Below are 22,694 nucleotides of genomic sequence, written 5' to 3' on the forward strand. Positions count from 1 at the left end.
CTACATCCCTGCTCTGGAGGGGCGGCACCCCAGAGACAGTGATGTCTGGGGAGGGGGTGGGAGCCTGTTACCCCATATGACATGGTCCAGCCTTCGTGCCTGCACTCAGGCAGTCCCCCACCCCACCAGGTGCATTACCTCTTCCCCACCGTGCACCTGCTCCTTCCCAGCGCAGCTCAGGGGCTTCACAGAACCCTTCTCCCTAGAGCCCCCCAACCCCTCCAGTCACCAATTCCTACAGAGCACAGAGTGGGGACCCCTAATGATTCTGAACCTCTGAAAATGCTGTGTCACTAAGGGTGAGGGGCGCAGGTGAGCGCTCCCCACAGGGCTGCAGAAGGTGGAAGGAATTCGTCAATGACCATCAAAGTCACAGGTGCATGGGTCTCTGGAGGGCAGGAGGCCTGGAGACCTGCGGGCACCTATGTGAGATGACCTGCACAGGGTCACTGGTTATTGTTCATAATATCACTCAGAACAGCAACAAACTGAAAATAAACCAGATGTCTGCCGATGGGGGCCAACAAAACAATGCATCTGAGAACCTTACGAGGCTATGAGAAGGATAAGCAAATCCTGAGCATACGGATGTGGAAAGACTCCCAACATAGACTGATGCCTGGAAAAGCATGCACTTGTCAGACTTTTTGTGTCACAAAGGCGGGAGAGCAATGTGTACTTCTATTTGCTCTTCTGGGCACAGCCATCTCTGGGAGGCTCTTTCATAATAAGATTTGGTCTGTTTTTTTGTTTTGTTTTGTTTTTGTCCTGGGAGGAGCCTCTACACCCTTAGAATTCACCAAAAGAGGAGGATCTTTGTTATTCCTGGGCCCTGGGGTCACACCTGAATTTACTCCAAGAGGTGACTCATGGCTGCCTGACAGTTTGGGGAGGGGGTGGCCATGCCCCATCAGTCATGGATTAGAACACTGGGACTGTGAGCCACTGAGATCTCCAGCCTCGGGGAGGGTGTGGGGACTGAGTTCCACCATGTGGCCAGTGATTCTGTCAATTACACCTATAGGAGGATGCCAGTGAAAACCCTGGACTACCCTATATGCCAGAGGGTGATGTGCCCTGGTTTCAGGGGAGAGACCTCATCTCACATGACTCTTCATTGGGGTGGTCCTGGTTTGTGTCTTTTAAATAACTCTGTAATCATACTAGCAAGTGTAGCACTTTCTTGAGTTCTCTAGATCATTCTGAGGAATCATTGAACCTCGGGGTTTCTGCACAATCCTTTGTGCCATCCTCAGACATTCTCCAAATTCCCTTCCCTCCCTCCCCAACCACCTCCTGCTCCTCCTTTACAGTCTTACTCTTCCTCCACCAATACCACCACAGCTACAAAGCCTCTTCTTTCTTCTCCTCAGGAAGTGAAGAGTGGAGCAGCTAAGAGCACAGACCCCAGTGTGCTGTGCAAGCTTGGGCAAGGTGGTCACCATCTGTGAACCTTACTTTTCTCACCAGTAAAATGGGGCTAATAAGAGCATGTACCTCAGAATGTTGAGAGAATAAAATTAGAAATGCATGGATTCTGACAATAAGCCTTGGTGACTCCTGCTACTGGAACCCATCCCCTGTGGTTTGTAATTTGTGCCAACACCCGAGAGTCCTATCACATTGTGTGACAACACATGTGCTACATTTACTTGTCCTTCCATTCACTGAACAGTGAATAGTTCATGGTGTCACAGTAAAATGAAGAGCCTGGACTCAGAGGGTAACTTTTACATGTCCAGGGTCTGAATCAATATCTGGAGGATAGAAAGATGGTTAGAAGAGTGGCTGGATGAATGGCTGGCTAATCAGATAGATGGATGAATAGTCAGGTAGATGAATGGTGGATATGAATGAACAGCTGAGTGTGTGGATAGAGAGAAGGCTGTTTAAATGAAAAAATATAATCTATTAATAGATAGATGGTCAAGTGAATGGTTGGATAGTCATTTTGATGGATGATTGGGTACATGAATAGCTGGATGGATAGTCAAGCAAATTGATGAATTGATGAACAGTGATGTGTGTGAATAGACAATTGAGTATGTGGAGAGATAGCCATGTATGTGGGTGGACAGCTGGGTATGTGGATAGACAAATAGTGTCAGGTGAATGAATGGAACAGTTGAGTGTATGGATGGATGGACAGATAGACACATGAGCAGATGGATGAATGGATGGATAGACAGATGAAAGGATGGATAGTTAATAGAGGGATGGGTGAATGGATGGTTGGATAGATGGTGGATGGATGGGTAGATGGATGGATGGGTGGCTGGATGAATAGGTGGATAGGTGGGTGGGTGAATGTCTGTCCTCCAGGACTGCTGTGGAAGACCAACACTACAATAGCAGTGACCTGGAAAGGCTTCCCTTATCCAGCCCTCTTGCTGGTCCAGAGAAGGCATGGTGAGGTGGAAGTGAGGACACCCACTGCCTCATAGTCCCCCATTACCTGTTGCATCTTATGTTCTAGTTGGAGAAGGCTCTCATCCCGCTCATGCTTCAGGCTCTGAATTTCGTCCTTTAGAGCCTCCCTCTTGGCTGCACTTTTTGCCACCAGCTCCTTCTCCTGTTCCAACCTGCATGCTGCCACCTTCTTCTCCTCTGTCAGAGACAGACTGAGGGTCTCCTGGGCCAAGAAAAAAGGGCAGGCTGTGAGGACCACATAGGTCGGGACATGTGAGACCAGTAGGTGCCTGTGGTCTGAGTGAGATCTGGTTCATGGGACTCCAGGGCAAGACAGGTCCCTAGGGATTGTCAAGCTGGCTGCAAGCCCCTTGTCTCACACACAGTGTCACCGAAGCAAGAGCTGCAAAGGGGCTCTCTGGACCTCCACCTCCACCTCGACCTCCTCTATCTGACATGAACTAACAGTTCAAAGGCCTTTCCTGAGCCTCCATGGCATACCAGTGACATGCACGATGTGTACAGGCTTGTCAAACAAGGCCTGCAGAAGCCTGTGACCAGTGGGATGGTTTGGGTGGGCGATGAAGCTTCAGCCCTCAAACTGCAGCCAGGTCAGCTAGTGCCCACAGCTGGCCCTTTCTTCGAAGGAGAGGACATAGCCACACAGGCTCAGCCCCATGACCCTAGCTGCCCACCTTACCTATGAAGGGTCCTCTCTGGCCCCCACCTGAGTGTGGCCTGGCACCTCTGCCTCCTGCTTTGTCTCCCAGGACCCCTCCCCTGAGGGTCTGCCATGATCTGGGATATGTAAGCTCCCAGGAGTGGCAGCGGCTGGTGGCCTAGGGAAGCAGACCTTCTCCCTCTGGAGCCGTGCGAGGTCCTCACAGTGGGCCACCGCCTGGCTCTCCAGGGCCAGCTGTGCTTCCCGCTCCTGCTGCGCCATTTGCCGCCGTAGCTGCCCTAAGTCCCATTCCAGCTTTGTCTCCTGGACCTCCCAGGCGCCTTTCAGTTGCTCCAGTTCCACTGCAAAGTGACAGAAGTATCCAGGACTGGCCACAGGGCCCCATGCCATGGAACACCCTATGGCCTGGGCAAGCCCCCTGTGGAGGGACAGCCACCTGCTCTGCGGACCCTGCCCAAGCAGGCAGGGACAAATCCCACCACAGCGTGTATTCTGGCTATGGCCAGGCCTAGGGGCTGGGTGAGTCACACATGGTGAGGTGGGCTGAGCAGGGGTGGGAGCTCAGGGAATGGGGCAGGGGCTGCCACATGGACCCAGGTCTAGACCCTGGGAAGTAGACTGGGCAGGCCACCCCTCACAGATGGACCCATTCAGCCACAGAAGCTCCAGGCCCAAGTTGGTGCCCTTCCTAGGGGGCCAGGCAGTGGGAGCAACATCTTGGGGCTGAGCTCCATGGAAGAGCTCCTCTGGGCCATGTGGGGAGAGGAGAGATAGGCGGGAGCTGCGGGAGCACCTTGCAGGGCCTGCCTGGCCTGCCGGGCGCTCTGGGCCTCCCCCTCCAGATGTTCTTGCTGTGTCTGCAGCTGCTCTGCCAGCTGTTGGGCCTCAAAGAGGCTGCTCTCCAGCACATCCCGCTCGGCCCTGTGGAGAACCATCAAACAGTGGGCCAGTCACCAAGCGATCCCGTTTGCTGCTGGCCGGACAGCACTTCCCAAGGCCAGGCTGGTAAATCAGAGAATAAACAGAGGACATTTCCTTCATCTTAAATCTGTAAAAACAAATGGACCCCACACAAAAAACCATTTCAGGTGGATTTAAAGCAAAATGCAAAAACAAAACAACTAAAGTACTTAGAACTATAAAGATGGAAGAAAAAAATACAGAAGCATATTTTATAATGACACAAAACCAGAAGATAAAAATAAAGATGCTGACATGTCTGAATATACGTAAAAATAGGAAAGGAGAGCTTTCATGAAGATTCCACAAACCAACTTAAAAGACAAGGCACAGTCTTGAAGAAAAAAATCTGGACTAAATATACACAAGGTCCATATCCATCACATACAAAAAGCTGTTACGAATCAATGACAGAAAGTCAGCTGACCCTACAGAAAAATGAGAAAAATGACTGTTATTCACAAAAAATCCACAGATGGTTAAACATATGAAACTTGCTCAACCCTATTCAGCACTCAAGGAAATGAAAACCACGACCAGGCATTCGATTACCAAAAGACTGAAATAATGATAATATCCAGGGCCTAACCTCGAGGCAGCCACCCCACCTTCAGGTGTCAGCACCCTGGAAGCACACGGGACCAACAACGCTGCACAGGGTGCTCACTGTGGCGGGAGAACGGCACTTGTCTTCAGAGCTGGCGGTGGCAGAGTGTTGTGGAAATGATGGCACAGTGTCAGTCGTAAGGAGGATGAGGAAACTCTTATCTCCTAAAGAATGGCTCTGAGAAGCAGAACCTCACACGTGTGGCTCCATTATAGGAGAAGCTGCCTCTTCGCCTCTGCACATGTGCAAATGCCCAGAAGACACCTGGGATGAGCAACGAGCACAGCCCTGGCAGCACCCCCATTTCTGGGGAGGTGGCTTGAACATAGCCAACCCATTAGCATCAACCAGCCAGTGAGCCTGTTTTAAGTGTTACTCTGCTCTGCTGTGCTGGGTGACATACACACGGGCACACCACAGACACGGAACACAAATACCCACATGAGCACACCAATGGCCAATGCGCAGCCCCACCATAGCCCATGAGCCAGGCCGGGCCATGGGCCTTGGTCAGTCTTGCTAGGTTCTCCCTGCCCACCACTACCACCATTATTGGGGGTTAGGCACTTCCACACTTTCCAGTGGCCTGATATCTGCAGAGCCTAGAAATTTCGCTTCTCTGAGACCTCTCCAGTCCCTACCTGGTCAGCACCCACATGTTCCCCACTCTCTCTACCTAGACGGCTTTTCCTACCTCAAACCGGTCTCCTCCCAGAGGCCCTTCAGGTCTCCTCTGCTGTTCAGAATCTGCACCTGGAGGCCGGAATCGAAGGGCATCTCCAGTCTTTCCCTCCACAGGAGCCCACGGACAGCTCAGCCTCCCCAGGCCAGCCAGGGTGAGCATGGGGTATGCAGGCAGGGAACCTAGTCCATCTCCCTGGCTGAACAGCATGCTGGCACCTGTGAACTGAGAGAGTGTCCCCAGGGCCTGGGGTCCTCCCACATCAAACCGACAGTGAAGGTTTCACCAGGAGACCTGGAGCAGGACTGCTCACACCGAGTAGTTATCAACATGGTCTGGGAACTCAGGAAAACTGAGCGGCTAGACAGCCCCCCCCCCCCCCGCGCCCCCTCCAGCGAGATAAACACACATGGTTTGTCTCAGGCAGACATGGTTTCAGGACATGTCCCGAGCAGCCCTGTCATCAGCAACTTAGATGGCTCATCCTGAAATGCTGTTCGGTGGGCATGTGACTGTACAGGGGTCCTGGGCCCAAGAGTCAGGGTTGAGTTAGTGCAGGATCCCAGGTTCCCAAAACCCTGACCAGGGCACCACTGCCCCCTGAGCACTGTGGGCCTAGGAGGTGGTGGTGGGCAGGGTCCTGTGACCCTCTGCTTCTGACAACCCACTCTGGCCTTAGTCAGGTTTTATCCATTTCTACGAAAGCTTTCATTTTGAGGAGAGGACTATCTGTGAAGATATACAAGGACCCCCAGATTCTGGCATTCCAGGAGGAAATATTTCCTAGAAAAGGACTTGGATATTCCTGAGAAGGGGCCATGAGGTCCAGAAAACCACTAGCTCTGGGTTTCCACAGAGGCCACGGGACCAGATCAGCTCACCAGGCAACAGCCTACAGGGCACCCCTGGGGTGGCCTAAAGCGCCCATTCCATGTCTTCTGGAAGTGGCCCCATGGTCACTGAGCTCACTGTGGCCCCGCTTGCTGCTTAGTGGCTCCCTGGGGCTGACACCACCCCCACTCCAGGGATGAGCATATGACCTGGATAGCCAATCTGAGCCCTGTGACTCACTGAGCTGGTTCAGGGACATGAAGTCGCTCAAGATGATTAATGGCAGCAACTCTTGGCCCTTGTGGGGAGAAGGGCACTCTGTGTCTGCTAGATGAGGAAGCCTGGAGTAGCCACTGGCCATCTTGCCACCTCTCACCCTAAGCCCTTGAAGCAGACCTCCTCAGGATTGAGCAGTGCTGAGGAGGGAGAGGAAGGGTCCTGCGGGCACTGTGGATCTAGCCTTGCCTGAAGCCATGCACACCTTGAACTTCTCAGATCCACAAGTAAGACATTCCATTATGTCATTCTGTGCCAGTGCAGCCACCTCTCACAGGAAGGTCACCCAGGACTCTTACGGGATCCACCTCACTCACAGTCTCTCTCCCATGTAGACATACCCTCCTTGCCCTACAGTTGCTTGGTGAATGCCTGTCCCCTGCCACTGCAGTCTCTCTGAGGCAAGGCCAGGCACACACACACACACACACACACACACACACACACACACCCTGCCCATAGGCCCTGGGTACCTGAGATCAGCTGCCTCCTCCGCCGTGAGCCGGTCCTGCCTCTCCAGGGCCTCCTGCTTGGCCAGCAGCTGAGCTCGCTCCTCCAACAAAGCTTCCTTCTCCTGAAGGGCCGTCCGGAGAGTGTCCATCTGGGCCTCCTGGTCCTGCAGGCTCTGGGCCAGCTGCTCCTCCAGGGCCTGTTTCTTGCATGTGACCTAGAGGAGGGGGAAGGGGAGAGTCCAGCAGAGAAAGAGAGAGTGGGGCCTCTTCAGGGTAAAGCAGACTTCAGGAGAATGGTATCATGTAGAATGGCATGGAAGATAGAGGAGAGTGAATATGAGACACACGGGACTCAGAGTGCTCATGTGCTAACAAAGCAGAGGGGCCTCCATTCCTCTGACCATGATGGAGGCGTTACTGAACTGAGTATGCCCAGCTGCCAGTCCACATGGTAATCTTGGTTAGACCACAAGTGTCCAGGGGGGCAGGAAAAATTGCACAGAAATGACAATAGAAGGTGACAGAGGACAGACTAACACTTCCACCAAGAGCATCACAAAAGCTAGACAAAAGACATAATGGAATCTGAATAAGGCCCGGGGCTGCAGATCAGCTGGGATGGAAGGATCTGAGATCTTGGAGAGAAGGGATTGAGCCCACCATTAGGTATCTTGTCCCTCTTCAGAGAGTGTGCCGAGTTAAAAGTTTAGGCTGAGGAATTGGGAAGTCAAGGATAGCTTCCAGCAATATTATGATCTTAGGAGGACAAAAACTTAAATTCAGAGCCTTTGAAGCAGAAGGGTTCTGATAAACACCCCAGGTTCCTAGTTGTATGCATTGAAGGGCTTCACCCTAGTAGTAGAGGTGATCAGAACAGACCATCCCTCAATCATGAATTACGGTGATCACCTACCCTCACTATCTGCTAGAATCAAAAGCAAATCCTCTCTGGAAGAATAGCATCATCAAATTAGTTCTATAGTTTTAAAGTATGATAACTGACATTTGATCAACATTACCAGGAATATCAGGAGATAAGATCATATGGCAAAAACCATGTGTAAAAAAGTCAAATAAACACAGATACGTCCCTGTCTCTTCAAACTTTAAATTAGCTGTGATTAAATGCTCAAGAAGGTGAATGGGGAGATATAGTATTTTGCCCTAGAACTAGAAACAAAATATAAACAACATAATTTAAAAAACAAAATAACCAAAATTAATAAATATAATGTTTCAGTGACAGATTAGACAGAAGACTAATAACCTGGAAGACAGACAAAAGAATGCATTCAGACTGAATCATGAAAAAAAACAAAAAAAAACCCACGATGGAAAATACAGAAAAAAATGTAACAGACACATAGGGCAAGGCCTAACATATGTATAATTAAAGTTGCAGAGGGAGAGGAGAGAGAATATTTGAACAGATACTAGACAAGATTTATGTCAATAGAAGATCTGGGAATCAGTGACTGAGGGAACTAAGGTTGCGAAGGAAGCAGTTCCTTTAGTGCAGTGAGTCCAGCTGTGGACGAAAGCAAACAGCATGCAGGAAAAAGCAGCGAAGCCTTTTAACCCCAAGTGTGTGGAGTCACTGGGCCTCTGACCCCTAAGGAGGAGCAGAACTCAGCCCCTGCACTGGTGGCAGGTATGATGTAAAGGTTGGTGGCAGGTATGATGTAAAGGCTCTTTTTTGCATACCCATCCCCTGTCCTCTACCCCCACCACAGGGAACCTGCCTTTGAATGCAGCTGAGCCAATCAGCACTGCAGTCAGAAAGCACTGGTGCTGACATCCTGAGTGTGATGTGGTAAGGTGAGCTGTGACCCATCCACACCACAGAGGGTAAGGGATGGCCCTGCAGGGTGGGGCCAGAGCCAGGAGCCCCTGCAGACCTCTCACCTGGCCCACCTGCTCCTGCAACTGGGCTCTCTCATGCCGGAGCCGGTCTGCCTGCCCCTCCAGCTGCTCCAGCTGCTGCTCTGCAAGTGCCAACCGCTCCCTGGCGTCTGCCCGCTCCTGCCTCAGCACCTGCTCCTGCTCCCGCAGCTGGTCTCCCTCCTGTTGCAGCTGCCAGGGGGAGAGGTGTTGGGGGAGTCAGCATCCAGACCGTGCCCCACACACCTGTGCCTCCATGGGCTGACCACCTTTCCCTGGACGGCCTTGGTGTGTATGGCCTTCCCTCCCACAGGCCTGGCCAGGCCCACTGTCCCTATGTGGGCCTCTTCCCCACAAACCTGTGCTCAGTCCGGGAATGGAAAAGGTGGGGGGAGATGGGTGCAGGGAGGATTTTAGGCTCGGAGACCAGAGTCTCATGGCCACCCTGGGGAATGTGAGGCTCAGGGGAAGGGCTGCTCACATGGGCCACGTCTCACCTGCAGGACCAGGTGGGTCAGGCTGCCTTTGTCCTTCGCCAGGCCCTCCATCAGAGTGGCCATCTTGGCCAGGGAGTCCCTCTGCTGCACCCCCTCTGACTTCAGCTGGGTCACAAGCAATTCCAGGTCAGCATTGCTGGACTCAGCCTAGGGTGGGGAGGGTCGGGCAGTAGTCACTCTAAGGAGGGATGCCAGGGAGGGACTTTCAGATTCACAGGAGAAACTTTCTCCCAGGCAGAGCTGTTGGTGCCAGGGAAGGAGTGAGCCTCTCGTCATGGAGGTGTGCGAGCTGGAGGTCTGGGCGGGACGGGTGTGGGGAGGGAATCCCAAAGTGAGGAGGCCTCTGGGGTAAACAGCAGCCCTCTGAGTACTAAGGCTGTGGCCAGGAGAGGTGACAGGATGGCCTGGCGGGAGAGACACGTGGGAGGTGCGAGACAGAGGCATACCCGGGCCAGCGTGCCATGCAGGGCCTCCCTCTCACTCTCCAGAATGTCCCTCTGTAGCCGGGCTGCGTTCAGTGCCTCCTGGGCCGACACCAGCTCCTTCTTGAGCCCTGAGACCTTCTCCTCCAGCTGCTCCAGGCGCCCTTGACTAAGGTCCCAAATCAGAGGTAGAGGGTGTGAGGTTGGCTCAAGGCAAGACAGGTCACCTCACAGGACCTAGTAGGCAGGGTGGCTGCCTGCACCTTCCTCCAAACCCAGGGAGCCCCAGAGGAGCCCAGGTCACTCTGGAGGCCTGGACTTGGTGAGTCCACAGGGTGTCATCCAAACCAGGACCCTGTTTCCCAGCTGGGGGTTGGACTCTGTCCATGCCTCAGTGGACTCACCTGGGTGCACACATGCTGGGGGCACCCCCTCTCCTGGGCCGGAGGTGGTGGATGTGCTGGGGCAGGCACTGGGTGGATGTTGGGTGGGTGTTGGGTGATGGCTCAACCTTCAGGAATCCTGGAGAGCCTGTCACCCCTGCTGTCTCGTTGGGTGCCCCCACTCCCGCAGATAAGGTTGCTAAGGAAGCGGTTCCCCTAGTGCAGTGGTCGGCAAACCGAGGTTCGAGAGCCACATGCGGCTTGCGAGCCGAGGTTTACCGCTCTGTTGACTAATGAGTTTGCCGACCACTGGACTAGACTAAATGTTACCGTGTAGTTGCAAGCTGTGAGGACTAGGCAACTGTGGCATATTGTGTGCAAAGAGGAAAAGGGTAGTATATGACAGTGGTTGGCAAACTCATTAGTCAACAGAGTGGCAAACTGCGGCTCGCGAGCTGCGTGTGGCTCGAGAGCCGTGGTTTGCAGACCACTGCCTTAGTGGATGAGGACGCTGAGGCCCACCTGGTCTGCAGCTCCCTGCGGCCCCGCTCGCCCTGCTGCTCCAGCTCCTCCTTCTGCTGTGTCCAGAGCAGGAGGCTTCTCTGCAGCTCAGCGTTCTCCGCCTCCCGCTTCTGCTTGTCCATGTCCCAAATATCCATCTTGTCCCTTAGCTCCTCCACCTCCAACTCCAGAGCTTTCTTCTCTCTGCGAGCAGGGGAGGCCAAGTTGTGGCAGCCTTGGAGGAGGGGAGCCGGGAGACCCACACTGGATACATTCTGGCCTCAGCCCACTGCCAGGCGGACGCGTAGGGTGGGCGCCAGGCATGAGGGCCCCTGCGGGCAGGAGCTCAGGGAAGTGTGGGGAGGGACGAGGAAGATCCAGCAACCTCCAGCCCCAGAACAGCCTGTAAGGTGGGATGACCAGCAACTTGTCCCCTCCTGGTGGTCCTGGGAGTCCTTCAAACGCAGAGGCTCCTGGTGCATCCCTGTGCTCAGCCTCTGCCACCCAGAGGCCTGGCTCCACCATTCTTTGCAGAGCTTGCTGGATGGAAGACATCTCTCCACCTGCACCTTCCCCAGCTCCACATCTGCTTGTACTGCTCACCTGTCCTCACAGGCCCTGGACCCTCCAGATCCAGCTTCCCGTGTGAGGCTGTGCTCAGCGCTGACCCACTCAGAGTCCTTGCCGCATGTCACCCTCCAGCCAGGGACCTGAACCTCAGGTGCACCCTCTAGCCCAGGGCCCGGAGGCCCCCATTTCCAAAATGCCCTTAAATCTGGCCCTGTTCCCTCCATGTGGAGGGGCCCACCCGTTCCCAAGAACTATGGCCCAATCCCTCCTATGTGGAAGGCTTATGGGGGAAGCGTCCCCAAGCTGGGACTGCCCACTCTGTCCAAGCCTGACCCAATCAGCTCACCCGCCCTGCCCAGCCCTCAGGCCAGCCACCTTTCCAGGAGCTCGCTGGCTGCCTTGCAGTGCTGTGCCTTCTGGCTCTGTGCCTCCAGCCTGTCCAGGAGGTCCCCCCGGTCCTGCTCTCGCTCCTGCAGGAGCCTCCAGGAGGCTCGCAGCTCCCGCTGCCTCTCTGACAGCTGCTCCCGGAGCCTGGCTGCCACCGCCTGGGAGGACTTCAGCTGTAGACGCAGCTCCTGCTCGGGGTGAGGTGAGGGTGGGGGTGGGGTAGCATGAGCGCCCTCTGGCCTGGGCAGGCCTTTGACCATAGACCCCCCAGAAAGGATGCACCTAGGGCAGAGCCCCCTCCCTGGGGCCGTGGGGCTCACGGGTTTCACACCCCGGTGGGGACAGGGTACAGCTCTGGTGGCTGCCCACCTGTTCCTGCTGCCGCCTCCTCTCAATAGCTGCCTGCACAGCCCGCAGCGCAGGGTCTGGGCTGGCCCGGGAGTGGGCCCGTGGTGGAGATGCACCCCAGGGAAGGGACGAGGTGCGTGGGGGGCTCCTCAGTGGACTCTGTGCCTTCTCCCTGTCAGTGCCGCTGCTCTGTGCCAGCTCTTGGCACCTCGAGTCCGCCTGGGCCACCTTCACAGGGTGGGGAGAGGGCTCAGGGCCATGTCCAGTGGGGACCTCCCAGGTTATCCCCCACAGCAGCCGGACCCCCCGGGACCCAAGGTGGCCTGCACCTCTGTGATGACGTTCAAAACACGCCGCAGGGACTCCACTTCCTCCTTCAAGTTTTCTGCCGCCAGCCGGCCTCCACTGCGCCAGGACTCCTGCGCCCAGGCAGACCCCTCAGCAGGGCAGCAGACGCTCCTGCCCCAGAGCCCCCACATCCCACCACATCCCCAGCCGCACGCACCAGTCTCTGAACATCCATTCTGAGGGAAGAAATGGTCCTTTCCTTCTCCGAGTTTTGCTCTGTGAGCTTCTCCACCAGCAATTTCTGCTCGGAGAGTCTGCAGAAAAGTCGGGGGCAGGGGGCAGGGTGATCAGCACAGGGCACGGGTGGGCCCTGAAGACCCCCGGGCTGAATCAGACTCCTCCTGTGGTGTGGCCGGGCCTCCGGCTTTGGCCACATCTGTCTGAGTGGATCTCAGTCCCTGGTCTGGTCCGACACCTCTCTCCTAGAACCTTCAATGGCTCCCACTGTCTTGAGAGTAAAGCACAGACCCCAAGGTCAGGATTCAAGGGCCCACGCTGACCCTGACTCAGCTTCTGAGGCCCTGCCCTATCCGTGAAGCCAGCAGGTGCAGAGCTCATCGGGGCCTCTGCCCGCCACTGGCCTGCCGGGACTGCCTCTGCCACCACAAGTCTAACAGCGAGTGAAGCCGTTATTGTCCCCTCCTTCCCAGGACCCACCTTCTTCTCAAAGCCCCTGACTTCCCCACGACCCCAGAGTACTCTGCTCAGGCCCGGAGTGCTGCCCCTGCAGGATGTATGGGACTCTCCACATCCCATGAACTCCTGTCCCCTGAGGGCAGGGCAGGCCCCAACCTGTCAGCCCAGCAGGGTGTCTGTGGCCATGAGCCCCGGGCACCCAGATGCTGTGGGATTGTGCCCCACGGCCTTCAGGGGGGAGCTATCACCCTGCTTTCTGCTGAAGGAAACATACGTCAGAAGATCCCATGCTTCCTCTGAGGCTCATGGACCTCCGATGGGCCCGGCCCACTGCCTGCCTCTGCTTCTCAAACAGCTGACAAAGCAAGCGTCTGCCTCGGAAGGACGTGCCTTTAGCCCCAAGGACAGTCCACGCATGTCCAATGCAGTGTCCGTGGAGACCCTCAAAGTCGGGGAGCTCTACCTCTGGCCTGCAGGGCTGTAAGGGGTTTGGCTTGCCTACCTGCGGGAATGTCACGTGGCAGCTGGAGTGACAACTGCCTACCACTTGGAACCCTGGCTGCTGGGCAGATAGGAAGGGGGAGCAGCATGCCCCCACCCTGACCTCCTCTGTGCGACAGCTGCTCGGGCACCCACCTGGCCTGCAGTGCCACCTTCTCTGCGTCCCAGCGGCCCTGCAGCTGCAGCATCTCCCGCACCTTGTCCCGCAGCCGCTGCTCCAGCCAAGCACCCTGCGAGGCCTGCCGCTCCAGGGCGCCTGCCGCGCTGCTGGCCGACAGCTGCAGGTTGGAGTTGAGGTTCAGGCAGGCTGTGTGCAGGCGCCGGGCTGTCCTGGCTGCCTCTGCTTGCATGTCAGTGAGACTCCTGGGAACAAGGCAGCACCCCCAGCGGAACCTCAGGGCCAGCTGTGGGCTCAGGGCCCTGAAGGTCTCCCACTGGCTAGGAGGGGCAGGGTATGGTCACATAGGTCCTGCTCTCTGCCTTCAGCCGACCCCCTTCCTCCCCCCGCCCCCCATTCTCAGGAGAGGCCCCTACTGTGTGTTATCAACGGTCCCCATGACACAGCCAGAGAGGGGTGAGCAGGGACTTCAGCAAGGCCACAGAGGAAGGACGTGGACCCTCTGAGCCCAGTTTCCTTGTGTGCAACTGAGGTGCTGACAGGTCCCTCAATAATTCAGGGCAGACCCAAGAGGTGCCTGGCAAGGACTAGAGGAACTGGAAATTGTACCGTGTAGCTCCTCCCCTTCTGTCATCTCTGCCCTGCACCTCCTCCATCCTCCCTCTGTGCATTAGTGCTTCTCAACCCTACCACCCTCCACCCCACAGGTCCCCTGAGGCCCAGCAAGGCTGGGACAATGGCTTGTGAGCCAGAATGGCTCCTCCATGGGAGCAGCTTGAAGGGCACAATACCTGGGACACCATCAGATGCCCCTTCTCCTACACCCTGAGGGGGCGGCTGGCTCACCTCTCAAAGGCAGATCGAAGCTCAGCCAGGTGTGTTCGGAGCGCTGTCACCTGTCTCCACAGGAGGAGGAAGTCCTGGGATTGCACCCCAAGGCGTGAACGCCGGGTCTGAAAGGAAGGGGCCCGTGACCACCTCAGGTGCAGGCCCTGGCCTGGGAAGTGAGAAGCCCTGTGACCTGTTCCTCTAGCTGTCGCACTGGGCCAGACCCCACACCCCCTACCCTGTCCTGCAGCCCAATGAGCTCATCTTTCACAATAATGCAATCTGCTACCCACAGAGGGCCTGTGAAGGTGACCAGCTTCTGCCCAGGTCAGGACCCACTCAGTCTGGCCTTCTGGAGTGAGAGGCATCTCTGGAGCATCTCTGCAGCCATCAGCTCTCATGCATTCCCCCTGCTTGCTCCCCTCCCCCCTCATCCCCACCCTCACATACAGTACAGGCTTTGCCTCCTCCAGAACGGAGGGTGGCTTTTACTCTGGGAGGGCTCCTAGGATGTCCAGGTGTGTGGCCTGGCTCTTTCCCTTCAGGAAAAGCCTTTGCTGATCCCCTGCCCTGACCCCACGTCCCAGGTCTCCTCATTGGCCCAAACACTTTGCTGGGCGCCTTGTGTTGGGAGTTCCCTTGGTGCCTGGCACCGGGTCCTCGGTGTGTGTGTGGAATAAGCTGCTTGCCCGGTAAAGTGCAGGAGCAGCTGCCTGAACCAGCCTTCGCAAGGACTACACCGACATCCTTCAGATTCCACACTTCACTAGTCCTGAACTGAAGGCTGGTCTGGCCCACATGGTGAGGAACACACAGGCCAGAAACCCATCAAGTCAGAGGAATGTAGGCAGCTTTTACCAAATGGAGCAACTTCAACACATCTCCTTGACCTCAGGGGCTCAGGGGAGAGAGAGTGAAGTCCAGAAAGTCCTGCTGTCGGTGACCACCTATGACGAAGAACAGCTTCTCCCTCCTGCCGAGGCTGCGCCTGCAGCACTTTGCCCTGCCCTCTCCTTCCCACTCAGGGCTTAGGATTTCAGACAACTGTGACCAGGCAAGGCTTCGTGGCCCTGCTGGCCCTGGCCAGGAGCGGGGAGCCACGTGCTGCATCCTGCCCAGGAGGCAGGCCTCCGGAACAGATGGGCACGCTGGGGCCAGGTCTCCAGCCTGTCCCTACTTTCCAGGTCTGGCCTCGGTCCTGCCCTCTGCTCTCAAGCAGGAAGTCTCCCTACCCTGGAGCCCCCCACTCTGCAGACTGCTGTGGCCGAGCAGCGTGGGGGATGCGGCATGGCAGGAGCCCAGTGCCTTACCCTCAGAAGGGAGCACAGCTGAAGCCAGCTTCCCCTGTCCTGGTCCCTGCTGGCCACGCCCCCAGCTGCCACGGGCACCGGAGGGAGTATCCCTGCCCATGGGTGGAGGCAGAGGGAGCACCTGTCTCTCTGTCCAGCGCTGAGCCTCCTTCCGCTCCAGCTCGCCCCTCAGGTGGAGCACGCTGCCCGTCGTCCTGGCCAGCTCCTCAGCCAGCGTGTCGTTGGCCTTCTTCATGTGCTCCAGCTGTTCCCTCAGAAGTGTGTTCACCTGGGAGAGGCCGGTGCTCCTAGGCGGGCGGGGACCACAGTGGGGGCGTGGGCGGGTGACTCTGCTTAGAGAGGCTCTGAGACCCGGCCCTGACCCTCCTGGGCCCAGCCGAAACCAGCTCAGGGTGCAGCTCCCTGCATGCCCTTAAGCAGCGCTGACCATATGCAATGGGTCCCCAATGGCCCCCACACTGGGGCCAACATCTGGATGCCACTCTGGCCTCCTCCTTCTCCCCCCTGAGCTTTCCTGGTTCTGCCCCTACAACTGTGGCAGGCTCCTCAATCCTGGGTGCAGAGGTGAACCCCGAGACAAGAAAGAGGGGCAGGGTTGGGAGACCTGGCCAGGGTACCTGGGCTAGTGGGTGAGAACAGGGAGGGGCAGCCCCCACCATGACCTGGGGGCCTTCTCCACCCAGGACAGGACTGTGTGTGGAGAGATGCCAAACCCACCCTCCAGAGTCAGCATCTCCCTGCCAGGCGGCGAGGCCATTCTCTGCTCCTGGGAGTGAGCCTCCACTCGGATTGTGCCCCCCTCAAAGGGCTTCCCAGCACGCTCCTCCCTTTCCAGTCCCCTAGGCTGGGTGAGTGCGGGAAGAACTCCATGGGCCTGAACCTCCCCAGGGCTGCAGGCGGAGACACTGAGGGCTCAGCTCCTCTGGGCAGAGAGCTGGAGGGGGGCCCTGCCCTTCTGGGATGGTGTCCTGAGGGTTGGGACTCTAGGGTGCAGGGCCAGGGTATCACATGCTCACCACAGGGAACAAATGAGCCCCTCACCATGAAATCAGAATGACTAAGGCCAAAGGAGCCTGCGAGTCAGGGCCAGAGCATGAAGAGGGGGTTTGAGGACAGCACCATGGGCACCTCAAGATGGGCTGGGCCACCCGAGGACCACAGTCGGCTGCAGCGCTGGCTAGAGCACCAGCGACAGCAGGCATCAGGAGCCTGGGGGCAAACTCGAGGAGTGGGGTCAGGGAGACCCTCACAGCCTGTCAGACCTGCACCCAGGGCCATCAACTCCCCTGCCTGCTTCCCCTCCCCCCAAGCCCTAAAGCCTGCAGCTGACTCCTACAGGCAAATTCGACTTAGAGCCACTTTGGGAGCAGGTTGGCCCTCAGCTTTAAGGCACGGTGGGGTCCATTGCCTCTTGAGGTGATGGCCGAGCTCCCTGCAGCCCTGGCTGCTGTGTCTGCCTGGTCTCACCTCTGCTCTGCAGCCTCCAATCGGCCCAGTGCCTCTTCCAGGTCCACGCTGTGCTCCAGCTCTGACCTCCGCAGCCGGGCCTCGGTGGTCTGCAGCCGGGCCTGCAGCTAGAGGGGAGCATGAGCCCACCTGGAGGGGCAGCTTTGGCGCAAAGCCCTCCCAAGGGGCTGAGGTTGGTACGGTCAGGTAGGGTCTGGTCTGGAGAAGCTCAGGCTCCTCCACAGGATGGGTCAGATGGATGGGCATCCACACCCTGGTCCTGTGTCAAGGGTGTGCGGCCAGCTTAGGAGGTGGCCTCCAGAGTTTGGATTGGCCACATGGGGGGTGGGGCAGGATAGCCAGTTGCAGAGCAGGCCTGGGTGAGCTTGGGGTCCCACCCTCTGGCTGCCCCTCCTGCCTATGCTCACACCTCTGCTGCTCCCAGCGCCACATCCAGCAGGTGGGTGGGGACCACACCCTCCACATGTGGGCCAGGCCTGCCCCAGAGCCTGAGTAGATGGGGCCCCTGGGGTTCTGAGGGGGAAAGGAGATGCAGGTCCCTATAAGATGTACTGACTCAGGGCACGCTGGGGTGCTGGGGGAGGGAACTCAGGCCCTACAGGCAAGGTGGTGGTGGGCTGAGAGATACGAAGGTCAGGAGAGCAGGAGGCCACACCTGTGGCATGACCTGAGGACCTGGAACCAGGTGTGTGGGGAGGTGAGTGTCCCCTCCTCAGTCACCAGCTGGATGAGAGAGGAGGGGCCAGAGGTCCCAAATGGATCTAGGGCGGGAGCAGGGGCTGCCACTGGGGTTGGAGACATCAGGAAACAGTCACACTGGCCACCCTGACCCCCACCCACCCAGGTAACTTGGGGGAGGCTCAGCCTCTTTGGTGCTGAGCAAGGGAGCCCAGGCGTGGGCTGAGCTGCTGAGTCTGTGAGTTCAGATCTGACTCATGAGGTTTGCTAATCTGTCCACAGGATTTCTGCGGCCTCTATTCCCACTGGCCGGTTCCCAACATCTCCCCACCCTGTGCTAGGAACATCCCCCACCCCCATGGCCAGCGGGCTACAGACAGCCCCGGGAGCCGGAGGGCAGGCGAGCTCACAGCGTGTTCTCAAGTGCTCCCGCCCGGGGCTCCATGAGAAGGACCCTCGCCTCACGGCCCTGCCCTGGGCCCCCCGGTGGTGCGGGCAACCATGAGAATGGGTGTCCACAGTGTGGGAGTCGGGGCAGAGGGCACCCCACCCTGGGGCCCTCGGGCACTTAGCACAGAGCATTGGTCACTGGTGGTGGTCTCAGCCCCTGGCAGCAGGGCCCTGGACACTCTGGCTGCTCTGAGCCTCTGTTTGCTCATCTGGAGAGTGGAATCATCTACCCAGAGACACATGGAGCAAGGTGCCTCTGAAAACAGCAAAGGCAGGGGCTGGGCCAACCCAGCAGGGCCTCTGAGCCCCCCACACTGTGGGCCGGGCCCCCTCACCCAGTCATGCCTCGGAAGCCATCATGACTGGGGGTGGCAGAAATGGGAAAGAGGCTCTGAGCAAGTATCTTCACTTCTCTGCCTCAGTTTCCCCACATACACAATGGGAGCCTGCCTTCCCCCCCTCCCCCCCGCAACTTTGTGACCAAATCGGCCTCTTGCTGCAGCTTGCCGGACACGCTGGAAGGCACAGAGGATGGAGGACCCAGGCCAAGGGTCACAGCTGTTCCTCAGCTGTCAGGAAGGGGTGGGGGCTGGGGCTGAGCCAGTTCTCCACAAGCTGGGTCTGAGTATTGGAGCCAGTTCAGCACGACTCCAAAGGGCTTGCTTCCTTCCGTTTGCCGCCCTCCCTCCTAGGGCAGGTGCTGACTGAGGGCTGGTGCTGGGTTCACCTGGGCTAGTGGATGGGCCAGCAGTCAGGACCGATCAGGCTGCCCCCACAGGGCTCCTGGGCAGGGGGGCACAATTCAATGCCTTAGCTGGGCTGTGAGCCTGGGGTGGCCAGGCACCATCCTGCCCTCACCTTCCACCTCCAGCCCAGGGTTTGGGTTGCGTGTCTGAGGTACGTCCTAAGACTCGATGATGGTCCCACTGGTCCAACTGACAGTGCCGATGGGTGACCGCCTCAACCTGGGCCCGGCTGCCCCCGCTCTGGCCTGCCACGTGCCCATGATGAACACTTACCCGCTCGCTGACCGCATGGTACCTGCCGGCCAGCTCATCCCGCTCGGCGCCCACCTGTGCCAGCAGGTCCTCCAGCCGGGACAGCTCCTCCTGCAGGAGCTCACTCTCCTCCTGCACCTGGGCCGAGGCTCCCGGTGGCTCCCGCAGCCCTGCAGGTGGCACCGGGGTCAGCCATAGCACCCTGTCCCTATGCTGGCACTGCGGGCTGTCCTGACCCAGGGGACCAGATGTGAGGGAGGTAGACGTCACGCTCTGGGCCTCTCCTGCTCTCTGGTCAGTGGGCCTTCTCCTGCCTCCCGCCCTGCCTTTGACCAGCATCCTTACCCCCAATACAAACCGATGCCCAGGGTGAGCCCCACACCAATTACAACTAGTGGGGGTGCCCCAGCCCTGGGAGGCAGTGGGAACTGCTGATTCAGTGTAACCAGATCCCATCCCTGAATAACGAGTTGCTTTTCCAACCACACATAGAGTTTCTCTTTCCTTAATACACCCTAGTGAGCTCTCAGTTCCTTTAGAGGGCAGCACGGACCCTCTGTACCGAAGGGGTCCTGGGATGGGGGCGAGGGGGGAGAGGGGGGCGGGAGGGGGAGGGCGCCAGACTGGCTTGGAATTATGAGCACGATCTGAGGTCCAAAGGCTTGTGGCCTCTGTGCTGGAGCCCAGCCTCAGGGCCAGTTCCTCAGCTGAAAAGCATGACAAGGAGGAGGTGCCTCGAGTGGGCCTGCAGGGTTGGGTGAGCACAGCTTTTGGGGTGGGGATGGGATTTGGGGCAGGGGGGGCTGATCAGCATCTGTTTCCTGAGTGTCAACCCTAAGGGTTTTCCCTCATCTAATGAAAAACAAATGTGGCTGAAACCAAGACCAGCGCTCACAAATGTTCCACAAACACAAATGCAGTGCTGGCTTGGGAAGGTCCCTGTGGCCTAGTAGTGAGGACAAAGTGGGTGTGACACATGACCCCCTGGGCCACCCTATGGGAGGGTGTGGTTCTGTGGTCCTTCACACGGGAAGATGAGAGGCCAGCAGGGGCCCAATAGGGGACAATGTGGGCTTGACTCCCTGAAGCTGGACTGCGGCCGATGGCTGGGCAGCTCCCCTGGTGTCTCCGCACCCTCATTACTTCCCCCGCCACCTCTATTCACCTTGGGGTGGCTCCTCGCCCAGGCTGCTGGCCACGATCTCACGGATTCGGGCAGGCAGGGGGGTGGGTGAGGCCTGCCAGCCTTCCCCACGCATGGTCAGCGTCCGGTCTTCTTTGCTGGCGGTGGGGCTCAGGACAGTGTCCTCCAGCCTCTGAAAAACACCCGCCCAGAGACACCTGGGGCTGGCAGGCCCTGGAACAGCTGCCAGGCACCCCTATAGGAGCAGTGGAGTTGATGGGGGGTGAGGGTGGCCATAGAGCTCCCCCACAGCAGAAAAGGCCCTGGAGAGGACTGGGTGAGGCTGAGGTCACCCAAGTCATGTGCTTTGGTTTCTCTGCCGTACAGTGGTGTGGCGCCCTGCCTGTCCTGGCACCACTCGGTGAACCAATTAGGAAGTAAGGAGAAGGACCTGTCCAAGAACAGCCAGCCTAGGACCTTAGCACACCCCGCCCTTCGGCACGGCTCCACTCTGAGGGGCTGGGCTGAGCCCTCACACGGGCATCTCTCCAGGGGTGCTGGGAGGAAGGGCAGTGTGAGGCGTAAGGTGGCCCTCCTGCCTCGCCTCCAGAGAGGCAGACCTGCCTTGTAAGAGTTCAGAGGGGCCTGGAAGTGGGCAGGAAGCTCAGGTCGGGGTTCTGGGACTCTGAGCTGACACTGCCTTGGCCTGGGAAATCTCTGCTCCACCGAATCAACAGCAGGGGGAGGGCCTGGTCTTGGGGTGCCCAGACGAGGCAGGGGCCTTTTGGTCTGGGTCTAATTGTGGTGCTGACTGTGGGGAGGACTGTCAGGGGCTTTTGAACGCAGAGGGTGAGGGGATAGCCATTTAAAACCAGAGGAAGCTGTGGACGTGCCAGGTGCCAGGTAAGATCACCCAGGAGTGAGGCAGGTCATAGCCACCCACCCTGCTGTAGTCAGGATGTCTGACTTAAGGCAGCGAAGTAAGTGTGAAAGGGTGACCAGATGGTTCTCAGGGGGTTCTGAGATGGATGTCCACTCGTAGTGACTCTCCAGGATGGCAAAACAGGGCTCTGCTGTCACCTCCCCACCAAGTCCCAGACTTAGCAAACTGGCCACCTCGTGCCCAAATACCCCCTCCACTGGAAGCCCTCTCCCTCTGGCCCCTCAGTGCTTCCCCTACACCGTGACTCCCAAACCTCCCCTCCAGCCCAGGTCCTGGTGAGTGACCCCTGGGCAGCCTCCCTGCCTGTCCTTCCTCCTCTGGCTTCTTCCCAGTTCTCCCTGAAGATCCTCTCCAGTCTAGACCTCTCTGCCCAGCTCTGCCCTCATGCCCACCTGGCTGGTGGGAGCAGAGGGCTTCCTGGGTGCCTTCCCTGTGGCCCTGACTCACTTTCCCTCGGTCCTCTCCTCCTGAGACCCCAGCCTGGAGTCTTCGGTGCACACCCACCTCATATGCTCCCAGTCCTCACTCTCCTTCGGGACCAAACTTCCAGTCCCCTCCCCCCCCCCAAACCTGGCTGCTGCATGACATCTGGTGAGGCTGGTTCTGATCCCCAACAGCAGCCCAGCGATGGGCAGCCACTGAACAAACGCTTAGGACTGAATTCCACTGCTGCCCGCGGAGTGAGAGCCCTGGTCCCGGCTCCCCGGAGCCCAGCCCCGCTTCAGGCTGGAGCCTCACTTTTCACCCTGGGTCTTGGGGAGGAGCCTTCGCTCAACACCCCCCCACATGACCCCTTCAAGCTCTGCTCTGGGCGGGCGTGAGCAGCCCCCCTTGGGGGAAAGGGGAGGCTATGCCTCCTCTGGGCCAAGCGAGGATCGGGCGCCAAGACCACCAACCGCCTCTCCTGTGCGCCCGGGAGGAAAGGCGTGGGGGGCGGGTATGGGGGCCCAACCACCGCCCGCCTGAGCCCTTTATTAGCACTCGGGGAAACTGAGGCCCGGCGGGGTGGCGAGAACCGCCGCCCCCGCCCGCCGGTGCGTCCAGGAAGCGCCCCTCCTGGGCCAGGAAGGCCTCTGCCCTGGCCCGCCGCCCGCCGCCCTCGCTCCCCCGGGCATCCGCGGCGCCACCCGCTAACGGGAAAGCAGCAGCGCGGCCTGAACTTGACTCATTCCTAGCGTTTACAGAGGGTCACTTATTAGCCGGGGCGTCCCAGGAGGCGCGGGGCCTAATGGGTTCCAGCTGTGGCCGGGTGCCTGCGACGGGCCGCGGCCCAGCTGGAGCCGAGGGGGCGCTCGCCCTCCCCCACCTCCGCCCGCCCGTGGGGCGTGAGCGGCCCCGCCCCGCGGAAGCGCGGAGGGGAAAGGGGAGAGGGGAGAGGGGAGACAGGGGAGAGGGGAGAGGGGAGA

At 58.3% G+C, this 22,694-nt stretch overlaps 1 protein-coding gene across 1 annotated transcript in view; it reads right to left on the reverse strand.

Moving 5' to 3' along the window:
* The window catches only part of CROCC2 (ciliary rootlet coiled-coil, rootletin family member 2), a gene marked incomplete at both ends in the record, with an annotated part of 51,980 nt that overhangs the window by 23,833 nt on the left and 5,453 nt on the right, over positions 1-22,694 (reverse strand). Inside the window, 18 exons of the mRNA XM_084893085.1 lie at positions 2,456-2,632; positions 3,263-3,432; positions 3,885-4,012; positions 6,921-7,114; positions 8,805-8,972; positions 9,278-9,424; positions 9,724-9,868; positions 10,605-10,787; positions 11,529-11,728; positions 11,910-12,116; positions 12,218-12,307; positions 12,394-12,490; positions 13,509-13,736; positions 14,338-14,444; positions 15,751-15,916; positions 17,097-17,203; positions 19,244-19,392; positions 20,388-20,538. Coding sequence (XP_084749211.1) covers positions 2,456-2,632; positions 3,263-3,432; positions 3,885-4,012; positions 6,921-7,114; positions 8,805-8,972; positions 9,278-9,424; positions 9,724-9,868; positions 10,605-10,787; positions 11,529-11,728; positions 11,910-12,116; positions 12,218-12,307; positions 12,394-12,490; positions 13,509-13,736; positions 14,338-14,444; positions 15,751-15,916; positions 17,097-17,203; positions 19,244-19,392; positions 20,388-20,538 — 2,814 coding nt within the window. The remainder of the gene's footprint in view (positions 1-2,455; positions 2,633-3,262; positions 3,433-3,884; positions 4,013-6,920; positions 7,115-8,804; positions 8,973-9,277; positions 9,425-9,723; positions 9,869-10,604; positions 10,788-11,528; positions 11,729-11,909; positions 12,117-12,217; positions 12,308-12,393; positions 12,491-13,508; positions 13,737-14,337; positions 14,445-15,750; positions 15,917-17,096; positions 17,204-19,243; positions 19,393-20,387; positions 20,539-22,694) is intronic.

This window comes from Pipistrellus hanaki, assembly GCF_964339955.1.
Source record: "Pipistrellus hanaki genome assembly, chromosome: 8".
Lineage (NCBI taxonomy): Eukaryota > Metazoa > Chordata > Mammalia > Chiroptera > Vespertilionidae > Pipistrellus > Pipistrellus hanaki.